This window comes from Grampus griseus (genome assembly GCF_964374135.1).
Source record: "Grampus griseus genome assembly, chromosome: 14".
Classification (NCBI taxonomy): domain Eukaryota; kingdom Metazoa; phylum Chordata; class Mammalia; order Artiodactyla; family Delphinidae; genus Grampus; species Grampus griseus.
In genome coordinates, this window is record NC_139008.1 from 36109854 (window position 1) to 36123462 (window position 13609).

At 44.7% G+C, this 13609-nt stretch overlaps 1 protein-coding gene across 3 annotated transcripts in view; it reads left to right on the forward strand.

Annotated features, from left to right (window-relative positions):
* The window catches only part of CREBBP (CREB binding lysine acetyltransferase), a 131351-nt gene that overhangs the window by 86523 nt on the left and 31219 nt on the right, over window positions 1–13609 (forward strand). For 2 of the 3 annotated variants that reach the window (XM_082670090.1, XM_082670092.1), the window contains 11 exons: window positions 151–393; window positions 1801–1903; window positions 2175–2321; window positions 3121–3238; window positions 3768–3939; window positions 4554–4598; window positions 6863–6987; window positions 7604–7792; window positions 9207–9623; window positions 11468–11647; window positions 12658–12847. In XM_082670090.1, coding sequence (XP_082526216.1) covers window positions 151–393; window positions 1801–1903; window positions 2175–2321; window positions 3121–3238; window positions 3768–3939; window positions 4554–4598; window positions 6863–6987; window positions 7604–7792; window positions 9207–9623; window positions 11468–11647; window positions 12658–12847 — 1929 coding nt within the window. The remainder of the gene's footprint in view (window positions 1–150; window positions 394–1800; window positions 1904–2174; window positions 2322–3120; window positions 3239–3767; window positions 3940–4553; window positions 4599–6862; window positions 6988–7603; window positions 7793–9206; window positions 9624–11467; window positions 11648–12657; window positions 12848–13609) is intronic. The other variant, XM_082670091.1, reaches the window with a different exon arrangement.

The window sequence follows — 13609 nt, forward strand, 5'->3', positions numbered from 1 at the left end:
AGTTCCTTTCTTGGTAGCCTTGTTCCAGTGTTTCGTGACATACATAGGTGGTCTTCTGATAAAATTTTACTTGCTTTTCAGTAGTTTTTAAATCATTTGTGGACTTCTCCCTTTTACTTATCTTTTTTGTTTGTCTGTTTGTTGTTATAGCCATCCTGGGGTCTCCAGCTAGTGGAATTCAAAACACAATTGGTTCTGTTGGCACAGGCCAACAGAATGCCACTTCTTTAAGTAACCCAAATCCCATAGACCCCAGCTCCATGCAACGAGCGTATGCTGCTCTTGGACTCCCCTACCTGAACCAGCCCCAGACGCAGCTGCAGCCTCAGGTTCCTGGCCAGCAACCAGCACAGCCTCAAACTCACCAGCAGATGAGGACTCTCAACACCCTGGGTAGGTGAAAGAACTCTCAAGAATTTCTTTGTCCACATGCAGCATTGGGAATGACAAGTCTTCCTGGAACCCAAGGCTGTTTTCAGTTACTGTTTTTACTTTAAATTCAAGTTAATATATGTATATATATTATGGTGATGGTATCTTTTAAATGATTGAAATAAAAAACTTCCAGGAAAAGGCTAAAGTGTAGGGTGCACAGAAGATGTTACAGGCTTGTAAAATGAATAGCATTTGCAAATGAACCAATATTTTTGTTGCTTCTGTCTGGACAGTTTTCATAAGGGCATTTCATATGGCTCAGAATACAGAATCTCACAAGTTAGAATTAGGGTTGTACCACTTGCACTGACTCTGAGTAGACCATTTATTTGACAAAGAACCTGAAGGTGGGTACAGCTCTTAGCACGTCTTGGTTATGGGCTACCTCATGGCTGGAGGTAACCAGCCTGGACATGAGGAGGTTAACAGGAATCTCAGAAAATCTCTTCTGTCTCAGACTTCTCCATGGATTAGTGTTTCCTAGTGTCATCTCAACCCATTAATTGCCAGTGTTTCATCATTCAGTCACATCTCTCCACAGTTTTTGCCATCTCTGCATAGTGTCTCCTTAATGTTTCTCTTCAAATTGGCATAGTCCTTTTAAACTCAGACTTAAGCCAAACAGTTATGTCAGTAAGTTAAATCAAGGTTGTTGTGCTAGTTTTTTTCTTTTCCTAATAAAATATTTTAACCTTAAAAATGTCCAGTTAAAGACATCTCATCTGTTGCGTTTTGGGAAATAATCACCCTAATGCATCTCTAACTCCTGCTGGCTAGGAGACTGGGTTGGAGCCCTGAAACCTGCATTATAATCTAACTCTACTCCTATTGGTGATATAATCTGGAACAAGACTATTAACTTCTCTGTATCTCACCTTTTTCTTACTTTAGAATGGATACTGTAGATAAGTTGACCTTTTATCTTCTTCACCTGCACTTAAATTTCTATGATTTTTACCTTCTGATATGCAAAAAAAAAAAAAAGATGATGAGCATGTATGTGACAGGTTAGCTTACTTGTTTAGGTCATGATATTAATGAAGCCAGAATCAAAATTTGAATCTGCAGATGGATCATTTCTGGTTTTTTTCTGCAGCCACAGAGCACTCATGATGCCAGCCAGCCTCCATAGAAATGCCTTTCTTTAGTTATAAAGTGCAGTGGGAAGGAGACTGCAACTGAATTTATACAACTTGATCACCGTTGTTGAAAATATAACTCCCAGAGTTCCTGCCATAGCGTTTATTATTATAACTTATAAGAATCATTTATTTATATGTGATTTTTTTTTATCTGTTATCAGGACTTTAAAGTGTATATTATAGTTCAGGAGTTGGTTGATTTCTTTTCTTTCTTTCTTTCAAGGAAATAACCCAATGAACATTCCAGCAGGAGGAATAACAACAGATCAGCAGCCACCAAACTTGATTTCAGAATCAGCTCTTCCAACTTCCCTTGGGGCCACAAAGTAAGACCCGTGTTTCATTTGGCTCCGATCTGAGTGACAGTTGCATGTGAAAGTGGGCTGGTAACCACGAGAAGCTCTTGATTCTTTCTAAATGTGTGATGCTCGCCCTTCCCTCCTTCCCTCCTTCCGTCCTTCCGTCCTTCCCTCCTTCCCTCCTTCCCCCCTTCCTTCCTCCCTCCCTCCCTCCCTCCCTCCTTCCCTCCTTCCAATACAGTTTAAAGTTCCATATGGTTGACGAACCTTAGTTAGATAAATCTTACTCTTTCCTTAGCCCACTGATCAATGACGGCTCAAACTCTGGAAACATTGGAACCCTCAGCACTATACCCACAGCAGCACCTCCTTCCAGCACTGGCGTTCGGAAAGGCTGGCACGAACATGTCACTCAGGACCTGCGGAGCCATCTAGTGCATAAACTGTACGTGGCCACCTCGCCCATTATTCACATGTGATGGAAACATTTTGTGACTGATGGCGATGTGACAGTTTTGCAGTTTCATCGATGTCTGATTTAATTCCTAAGTGTTCTCTTGCGCCCCAGGTGATTGTACCCTAGCAGCTGAAGGGGGTCACATGCTTGTGACCCAGATGCTGCATCCCCAGTGGGTCCTACAGAGGGACATGAACTGTGACCCATGTTGCAGGGGGCCAGACCTGTTTTCTAAGCTCTGGGATGCACCAGGGACCTGGGATCAGCTCAGAAGCTTAGCCTTATTTTGTGGCTCAAGGTTATACTTGTGGAGACCCCTGAGAATTGGAGGAATTTGGGCCTAGTAAATACAGATGGCATGACACTACCATCATACAGTTTAACATACAGGAAATTAATAGTTAACTTTCTCCAGCTATTTAAGTTAAATTGAAGGTGAGGTTAACTTGATTCCCTTGGAGATTTGTTTTCTCCTTCATTATTTTAATCAAAAGTTTTTATAATAAGTAGTTTAAAAATTAGCAATTCAAAATGAGAATTTTGAATGGTCCAGCACTTATCGTTAATAGCAAAATATGGGTGTGTTTGACTTGTAGATAAATTGACAGGTCAGTATTGTCTCCAGAGAGCGACTTCATTTGTGTATTCATGAACTAGGCGAGAGAGATTGGGGGTTTCTGTCAGCAGTGTATTGCGCCCATAGGTAGACGATTGTTTCTTCTCTTTCCGTGTCACATAGACAGACATTGTATTGAAAATAGATTGAGAGTGTGTGTTGTCTTTTCAGTGTCCAAGCCATCTTCCCAACACCTGACCCTGCAGCCCTGAAGGATCGCCGCATGGAGAACCTGGTGGCCTATGCTAAGAAAGTGGAAGGGGACATGTATGAGTCTGCCAACAGCAGGGTAGGTTGCCATTTGTGTTCTAGCCACGCACAGCACCTATGGGAGCTGTAACTGCATCTGTCTGCCTTATTGTCTGGAAGTGGGGACATCTGTTAGTCTGGTAGACTCATCACTTGAGGGCACTGACCAGGGAGACTTCCCAGTAAAGACATGAGGTCCCTGTACAACTCTCTTGTTCTGTAACTACAGAGTACAGATGTCTCCGCTACAGCAGTAAATGAGGTATATAAAATTTTTTTAATCCGTGGGTGTACTTTATAGCGGCAGTGTTCACAGCGCTTGTCCATGTTATTGCCAGTGTCAGTGAGTGTCCAAGAAGAGGTTCAGCTGTGGAATGAATGTAATGAGCACTCAGTACCTCCTATCTGATAACTCCTGTAACATCACTGGGCACTGGTTTATCAGAAGTGCTGAATGCTTACCTGTGCCAATGTACTTAATTTAAAGTTCATTAGTTTGTTAGAACATACAAAACCAGATCATTTGTTTTTTTTACAAATAACTAGTATTGAATATTACTGCTTTTTAGGATGAGTACTATCACTTACTAGCAGAGAAAATCTACAAGATACAAAAAGAACTAGAAGAGAAACGGAGATCGCGTTTACACAAACAAGGCATCTTGGGTAACCAGCCAGCCTTACCAGCTCCCGGGACACAGCCTCCTGGGATACCACAGGCACAGCCTGTGAGACCTCCAAGTAAGGACTTCATTTCCAGCCCTTAGTCTGTTTCCTTGTTTTTCCTTCTGCGTTTGGTGTGTATTTCTAAGCATATAGAATTATATTCTCTGGAAGCCTATGCTGTGAAACCTGTGTGGTAGTGGCTGTGACCTTCTGCAGTGGCCTGTGTTTAGACACTGAGTCTCTCTCATGGAAAGGCGGGTGTGCTGGCATCAGAATGCACAGCACTTTTGGACCTGGTTTTCTCTTTAAGTTTAAAAGATTATTTTATTAAGTTAAAATTTTTTAAAAATTATTTTATTTTTGGCTGCATAGTTGCGGCACACGGAATCTTCGTTGGGATCTTCATTGTAGCATGCGGGATCCTCTGCTGTAGTGTGTGGGCTCCTTGTTGCAGCGCGCGAGCTTCTCTCTAGTTGTGGTGCGTGGGCTCTCTAGTTGTGGCCCGCGTATTCAGTAGTTGCAGCGTGCGGGCTTAGTTGCCCTCCGGCGTGTGGAAACTTAGTTCCCCAACCGAGGATCGAACCTGCGTCCCGTCCCCTGCGTTGAAAGGTGGATTCTTAACCACTGGACCACCAGGGAAGTCCCAAGGATTATTTTAAATAACCCATTTTTTTTTCCTGCCATTATAGATGGGCCCATGCCTCTGCCAGTGAATCGCATGCAGGTTTCTCAAGGTATTTAACTATTGTTGTGAATCATATTTTGGTTTAACATTCTACATCCACAAAGTTCATTGGTTTGTCCTCTTCCCTCTGTATTTCTTTATAGCTCCTCCTCTTATTCCTTCCATTCCTTTTTGCTGATGAGCAGAGTTCATGTCCACAGGTAGTATGAATATCTGTTGCATTTGAAAGTTTGGAGGTCATAGGAAAGCTCTCCAAGGAGATCAGAAGTAGGAGTTAACTTTTTTTTTTTTTTTTTTTTTTTTTTTGCGGTATGTGGGCCTCTCACCGTTGTGGCCTCTCCCGTCGCGGAGCACAGGCTCCGGACACGCACGCTCAGCTGCCATGGCTCACGGGCCCGGCTGCTCCGCGGCATGTGGGATCTTCCCGGACCAGGGCACGAACCTGTGTCCCCTGCATTGGCAGGCAGACTCTCAACCACTGCGCCACCAGGGAAGCCCTTTTTTTTTTTTTTTTTGATGGGCAAGAGAAGACATTATTCTTAGGAAGTCTCCCAAAAAAAGCATTGTATTGGAGGTGGGGGAAAGAAACTTTTCAGAACATTTCTGAGCATCAAGCCCATCCTGGGGCAGAAGCACTGTGGGTGGGGGGTGTGAGGTGAGGAAAGTGGGGACTGCTCTGGGCCCTGTGAGCACAGGTGCCATGCCTGCTTGCAGCTGGCCGAGGAGGGTTTGTGCTCAGAGAACCCTCATCAAGCTGCGCTACTGGCAGTCTTTTTATTGATGGTTGTTGAAGCAGTGATTTTAGTTTGGGAGTTTGGGGGTGAGGGTCATTTCAAAGCTTTTATGGCTCTTGTCAAATTGAGACTTGAACAGTAGGATGTTTTTACAGGTTGTGAAATAAGGTGGTGACACTATCCAGAAGATTCCAAAGCAAGGCCTTGCTGCTGTGTGTAGAGTAGTTCAAGAGGGGAGAAGAGGTCATTTTAAAAGCCGTGGTGATCGTACTGCGTACTGAAAAAGACCTGGTAGATAAACTGATGTGGAGGAAACTTTTCAGGGACTTGTTTAGGTGGACTAGATATGAAGGGTGAAAGAAATCATAAAGTCAGAGAAATGGAGCCTTAGGAAAGTGGCTGAGTGCTGTGTCGGGGATGACTTGGAAGACTCTGCTGCTTTGGGATCTGAGGAGGTGGCTGTTGAGCAGAGTGGAAGGCATTTTCTAGGGACGTGCTCACATGCCCCGCTTACCGACCTGTCTGGGTCTGTAAAGAGGGACTTTTTATGGTGCCATTTCTTCGTACATCTTTTATTTAATAAAATCTTCTCTTGTTAATAAAACCCTCAAGGAGAGTGGGACACTTTTGTATTATAAGCTTCCTGGAAAGTCCTGGGCCTGTGCTGGTTACTTAGGGTGACATTTCTTGGTGGTGCTGAAGGAGGCACATGTTGTTTGACGGCCTCTCATACTACACAGTGTTAAGGCAGCGCCTCAAGGATTCTGTTAAATGCCAGCGTCGGGCCTAAGACTTATTGAACCAGCATTTATGTTGAGCTCAGAGTTTACAGAGTATTGTGGGAAATTACAAAGAGAGAGACTCGTGGTCTGGAGCTGCATGGCAGCTAGTGAGGTGTCATTCATTCTGTGGCACCTCTGGAAAGGCCAAGGTAGCTGTGAAAGTGAGATCTTTCCAGTCTATGGAGAGGAGGCTGAGGTTGAGAACTGCCAACCCTTGGGCACTTTCTAAATGCATAATGTGCTTGCAAAACTAAAACCATGTTTTGAGTCTTACCCCAGATTCCAACAATAAATGTAAACCCAGCCAAAGGGCTGGGAGGCCTGGAGTGATGGGAACAGGCTTCCTGCAGGAGAGGAGATGGGAGTCAGGTGCTCCAGAAGGCTCTGAGGGGTTGGCTCAGACGGGTGCCCTGGCCTTAGCTGACCTCCTCCATAGATGGTGGGAGCGCCTTCCCACGCTCCCCCCATCTACTTTGTCGCTTGGACGCTTCGGTGCCGAGCGCTGCCCCGGCCTTGCGTACTCGTGGCTTACCTGACTTTCTGCCTTCCTGTGCTCATGCTGCCCTGCCACCCACCCCATCCTATCACCCTCACCACCACTACGTTGGTGCCATCTTCTCTGGATATGAACAGTCTATTATTTAGCCATCTTTTCTGATTAACTGAGTGCTTTCCTTTCAGTTGTATATGTTGTGTGTGTGTTCCATCTTATTTGGCTTAGAGTTTTATTTGGTGAGTTGTCATTCTGTTTTCCTGTGAGTGATTTTCCTAATGAACCGTTGTGGGTACATTTACAGGGATGAATTCATTTAACCCAATATCCTTGGGGAATGTACAGTTGCCACAAGCTCCCATGGGACCTCGCTCATCGTCCCCCATGAACCACTCTGTCCCGATGAACAGCATGGGCTCCGTTCCAGGGGTAAGTGCTTTTTCTATTTGCCTCAGCTGTGCTGAGAAGGCCTTGCTCGAATAAGGAAAATTCTCTCAGCAGGAAACTTGTAGGTCGTCTGGAAATCCTGTGGTACTTGTTCCTTTGGATTTGGCTTATGCTTTATTTCCTTCATATTTCTCTCTCTCTCTTTCTCTCTCTCTCTGTCCTTATTACTACAAGAATTATTTGACCTTACTTATTTTTATTGAAATGACAAATCATAGGCACCTGTGACTTTGTTGGAAGATGGGGTTGGCAGCCTCAGATACGTGGCTGAGAGGGACTTGTCAGTGTCTGTTGACTGTCAGAACTTCCTCTCCTGCGGCTGCCTTCTAAACACTTCAGAGAACTCATAAAAGGCATATTTTGAACTTTAAACTATAGCATACTATTGGTTTCTGTTCAGAGGGCAGTGTGAAGCTGGCTTATTAGAGACCTTGCCTGAAAAGCATGCAGAGTGCCTGGGAGCCAGAAGGTCTTAGTGAGTGGTGGGTCCCTTCCTGCAAGGGAGGAGGATTTGAAGATTTCTGTCTCTTCTAGTTTATCTTGAAGACTCAGGCCCTTGAAGCCCTCTGAACTCTCAGTAACGCTTATTGTCTTTTAGATGGCCATTTCTCCTTCCCGAATGCCTCAGCCTCCGAACATGATGGGTACACACGCCAACAACATGATGGCCCAGGCGCCTGCCCAGAACCAGTTCCTGCCACAGAACCAGTTCCCGTCCTCCAGCGGGGCGCTGAACGTGAACAGCGTGGGCATGGGGCAGCCAGCGGCCCAGGCCAGCGTGTCACAGGTACTGTTCATGTTGGGGCTGTGAACCACCTACAGTGATGTAGCCCCAGCTTCCCACTGACCTCAGCATGTCCTAGTTCACAGAAATTAGAATTCTAGACAAAACATTTCATGTGCTAGCATCTCTTGATTTTTTTTTTCCCCTGTTCTGTTCTGTTATTTTTACCTTGTTTGGAATTAGTCATACCATCTTGGGGTGAACTTCATACAAAAGTGGAATGGATTATGGTTTTTTGGTCTGTGTGCTTTTGTTTTGGTTTTAGGGTTTTTAGTTGTCATTTTCTTGGTTTTTGTTTGTGCATTGTAAATTCTGAGTTTCACGTGTGATCCTGAGAGACACTGGATTTTAAAGAAGGAGTGAGGAAAGGTCCCATGAGTTCACTCTTAATGATTTGGTCTTTGTATCTTGTTGTCTGTCTGTCTGAACTGCCCAGGTGAAGTCCGACTAACTGGATCATTTGAGTAGTTCTCTTCTTATTGAATGTGTTTTTAATTATTCAGTCTAATGCTGGTGAGAACTATTTTCCATTCATTTTACTGCCTTTCCCCCCTTTTGTTAATTGCTAGAGTACACCAGATTGCTGCTGTATACAAATGTACATGTGTTTTTAAAACAGGCCAAGTCTTCCCCCAAAAGATAAAATACATTATTTAATTTTTTAACATGAAGTAACATTGAATAAAAGGCAGTGACTACATTAGATTCACTCACTAAATACTTATTAATTAATTCTTAATTTCCATAAATTTTGTTGCTCCAGACAGGGGCTATCAGGTTTGTCCTGTAAATATTTTCAGCTTGGTGGGCCATGGGCTCTTTGTTTGAACTGCTCTGCTCCACTGTTGTGGCGCAAAGGCAACGGTAGACATGCGCATTCACATATGAGTGAATGGGCGAAGCTGCCTGCCAGTAAAACTTTATTGACAGAAACCAGTAGCTAGCTGGATTTGGCCATGGACTCTACATAGATTGCAGATCCCTGCTCTAGACCAGTGATTCAGAATAGATTTTTAATTGGTCCACAAATAATTCTGAAACATGTCCCTAGTTGAGAACCACTGTACTGAAACATTTCAGTGTTTCCATAATTCATTTTTTAAAAAAAGACAAATACCTTTTCCAGTGGTCTAAGCTGTGGGTGGATATTATGGAGCACGAAGCTAGTAAGTGGAGTGTATATGTGTTTGTTTAAGCCAGAGATTTCCACACTTTTGTAAATCAAAGCATGAGAAACAAGTACACATTACTATAAGTGTGCAGATCGATGACGTTTTACAAATGGAACCTTCCCGTGCAGTCAGCAGACCTCATCAAGAAACCATGATTAGATTTTCATACATTTAAGTCTTTGAAGTCTATTGCCACATTTTCAAATGGGGGAAATAATTTTAACATACTCTGTTCCATCTGTTAGGGACAGGTGCCTGGTGCTGCTCTTCCTAACCCTCTGAACATGCTTGGGCCCCAGGCCAGCCAGCTGCCTTGCCCACCAGTGACACAGTCACCGTTACACCAGACTACACCTCCTGCTTCCACGGCCGCAGGCATGCCGTCTCTTCAGCATCCGGCGGCACCTGGGATGACTCCTCCCCAGCCAGCAGCTCCCACCCAGCCATCAACTCCTGTGTCGTCTTCCGGGCAGACTCCCACCCCGACTCCCGGCTCAGTGCCCAGTGCCAGCCAAACCCAGAGCACCCCTACAGTCCAGGCGGCAGCCCAGGCCCAGGTGACCCCACAGCCTCAGACCCCAGTCCAGCCTCCGTCCGTGGCCACCCCTCAGTCGTCACAGCAGCAGCCGACACCTGTGCACACCCAGCCTCCTGGCACACCGGTGAGCCCCTCGGCCTGTCGTCTTCTGGCCAAGACTCTTAGATGAGAACTTGCCCATAAAAAAAAAAATCTGTCATGAAGTCACTGCAAGTCTTGGTGCGGTTGCAAAAAGTATCTGTTTTGTTTCCAGCATTGGCTCCAAAGGCTGTTAGGCAGGACATGACTTATGATTATCTTCCCCAATTAAATCAGATTTTAGAAATCAACAACTAAAAGAACTCATACATGGGTCCTCCGTAGAATTTTTTTTTTTTTTTTGCGGTACGCGGGCCTCTCACTGTTGTGGCCTCTCCCATTGTGGTGCCCAGGCTTCAGACGCACAGTCTCAGCATCCATGGCTCACGGGCCCAGCAGCTCCGCGGCATGTGGGATCGTCCCAGACCAGGGCACGAACCTGTGTCCCCTGCATCGGCAGGTGGACTGTCAACCACTGCGCCACCAGGGAAGCCCCTCCGTAAAATTTTTTAGCTGTCTGTCCATAGGAGCAGTACGTCCCCCATTATCTGTCCTAGATTGACGTCTTCTGAGTTTTAGTAGTGATGAGGATTTGGTAAACAAGTCAAGTTCCTAGTTGTATGTACTTTGACCTTACCTATCAGCCTTGTTTTCCAGCTGGAAGCCCTTTCTTTTTCATGACAAAATGGCATGCTCAGGTTAACACTTCTGTGGCTTAGATTTACCCATTCTTCCTGGGAGGTGAAGGTGGCAGGATCACACCACGTCCTGTGTCCCATGTCCCATGGTCTGCTGGCAGCACCCAGTCCTGCTCTCCTAGACTGGGCTGTCCCCACTGACACAGGGGCCTGAGGCTGCTTCTGCTCACCTCCACATTCTTCTCCCAGTTCTCACCAGAATCTTAGTGTCTGTTTTCTTATCAGTCTAACTTAAAAACCTTCTTCCCCCTAAAATACATTATCTTTTATTTGTGGGGACTGAGGGTATTTATTTATAAAATGTCAAAATTAACCCCAACATAAACCCCAAGATGACATTACTGTTTGTATTTCTCCAAAGGGAGTGTGCTTATTGATCCTTACTTTATATTTCTTATCTCTAAGTAAGATCCCTTTGTAATTTTATGTTTTCTTTTGTTTGTTTACTTAAAACTCCATTGGGTAAATCTATGAAAATTTAGAATTCTTTCTGGGATTCCTTTTTTTTTTTTTTTTTTTTTTTAGCTATACGTGGGCCTCTCACCGTTGTGGCCTCTCCCGTTGCGGAGCACAGGCTCCGGACGCGCAGGCTCAGCGGCCATGGCTCACGGGCCCAGCCACTCTGTGGCATATGGGATCTTCCCGGACCAGGGCAAGAACTCGTGTCTCCTGCATCAGCAGGCAGATTCCCAACCACTGCACCACCAGGGAAGCCCTGGGATTCCTTCTCTTAATGTTTGTTTACTCCTCCACCACTGTTCCTATAATTAACAGGCTAGTTATACATTCTTATTCCATATAGGTACTTTATTCCCCTTTCTACAGCATATATACTTATATATTTATTATTCAGCGTTTACCATAACCATTAATGTCGTTGGAAGGAATTAAATTTAAAATAGGAGGTTCTGTGACTTAGGTAGAAAATTCCCAGAAAATAATTTTCTGTCAAAAGGTAGGAAGCTCTGTTCTTCCATCTCTGCATTGTTGGCAAGAAGTCAGTTGTGTTTCTGCCTGATTTTGATTTCTCTGGAACTCCTATTTTAACGCTTATTCTTCAGTTCTCTCAAATAGAGGTGCCTATTAGATTAGTATTGAGAAGGATTAACGCGAAACTGTGTGTTGAGTGAGCATCAGGGTTTAAGATCATTTATATTGTTTACAGAGATAAATGATTTTGGTTTCTCCACAGCTTTCCCAGGCAGCAGCCAGCATTGATAACAGGGTCCCCACTCCATCCTCAGTGGCCAGCGCCGAAACCAACTCCCAGCAGCCAGGACCCGATGTACCAATGCTGGAAATGAAGGCTGAGGTCAAGACTGAGGACACTGAGCCCGATGCCAGTGAACCCAAGGCAGAGCCTGGGGCTGCGGTAGGTGCCATTCCTGGGAGTGAATAGATGTACTGCGCACAGAGGCATCACTGAGGTGTCCTCGTGGGAGGCACAAGGCGTCCACCGTGGATGTCCCTGCTCTGTTTCAGTATCCTATTCGATTGTGGTTCAAGTTGGAAAGAGATTAAAAACAGATTGGTTATTTATTTTTAGATATGAGATATGGGTTTATTTTATTTTGCCAGAAGTGAAGAGCACTGGCTTGTATTTTAAATGTTTAAATCATCCAGCAACTTTTTCATTGCCATCCTTCATTCATTTATAATTCTGCAGAGTTAGACTGCACAAGAGATGTGTTCTTTTACTAATTAACCTGTAGCAGAAGTTGGAAACTGACAGACCGTGGGCTGAATCCAGCCTATAAATGTGTTTTGTTTGGCCCACACAATTATTTTTAAAATGGGAAATTACAAATAAAACTCTAGATTTCTGGCTTTTCTTGAAAAATGAGAAGCTCTGCCAGCACTGTGCTTCTGTTCCTGTAGGGCAGCAGTCTAGGTAGGAGCACCAGCTGTGGCTCTTAGATGGGTCGTGAGCTCTCTAGTTTGCCAGAGTCTCCACTGCTCCCCGCGGCCTCACGCAACAGCTCCTGCTGCTGTCATTAGCTTCGCCTGCCTGGCCCTCTGAGCAGTTGAATTTCTGATCCTTCCCACAATTTTCAAGGCACTTCTTGTTCCAAACTAGAAATATATGTAAAACTATTGGGCAGTTAATTGGTGTATACAATGTGTATACAAGTTTTTTAAGCACTCTAGCATGTAAAAATTTAAAAATTTTTAGGACTGTAATGCACTGGTGCTGTACTGAAGTGACTCAACAGGCACTCCACCCCTTCTTGTGGGAGAGAAAAGGAATGATCAATGCAGCTCTGACTTGGGAAAGGTTTTAACAAGCCCATAGAGATTTTTAAGAGACTTCCAATAAGGCTGAGTTAGAATAAAGGTCTTTCATATTCATATATCATTGTCTGTAATTTTGTTTTTCTCAAGATCATGGAGGAGGACTTACAAGGATCTTCTCAAGTTAAAGAAGAAACAGACACAACAGAGCAGAAGTCGGAACCAATGGAAGTGGATGAAAAGAAACCTGAAGTGAAAGTCGAAGCTAAAGAGGAAGAAGAGAGTAGCACCAACGGGACAGCCTCACAGTCCACTTCTCCTTCTCAGCCTCGCAAAAAAAGTAGGTCATGTTCTCGTAAACTTACCGGATGGTGCTGCTTTTCCATTGTGTTGGGATTGCATTCTGTGGATTAAAAGCTAAAGCAGAAGAATTCCATCTCTTCTTTTATCCTTCTTGCCTGCCATTCTGCAAGTTTTAGAAATGGTGACAGTGAGCTGAACTCCAGGATGTGAGCCCACAGGGGTCTGTGGTAGGAACGAGAAGCGACCAGGGCTCTGAGGAGCAGCCCATGAGCCGCCTGTCTGGGGTGGTGCTGGCTTTACTCGGCATGCCGTGGACAACCACTGATGGACTCCAGCAGGAAGATGACCGGAAGCTTGATGTTAGGGAAATTATCACTATGGCAACCCTGTGCACTGAAGTTTATAGGTTTCTGCTGATACAGATAGGAAACTAAGTGCCCGAAGTCAGGGGGTGGGAGAGTAGAACCCACTGACTAGTGCAGCAGGAAGAGGGAGGGCGGCAGGTAAGTGAAGATACTTTGGGTTCTGAAATAAGCAGGATGAGCCAGGCTCACGGTGGAAGTTGGATAGAATGTATTTGAGATGTGTCCAAAGTACGGAGGTAAGGGTGTCAGCAAATTATCAGGTGACCGTTAGGAATGTGAGATGGGGCTCAGGTAGTTGAGGGCTGCAGGTGATCCAGTTAGGAAAGACGGCAGAAAAGTGTTAGAAAGGCTGATACTGTATAGTTTTGCTGCTGGAAGAGACCCTGGAGATCATAGAGGACAGCAGGCCTTAAGTTTTTGGTCTCAGACCTCTT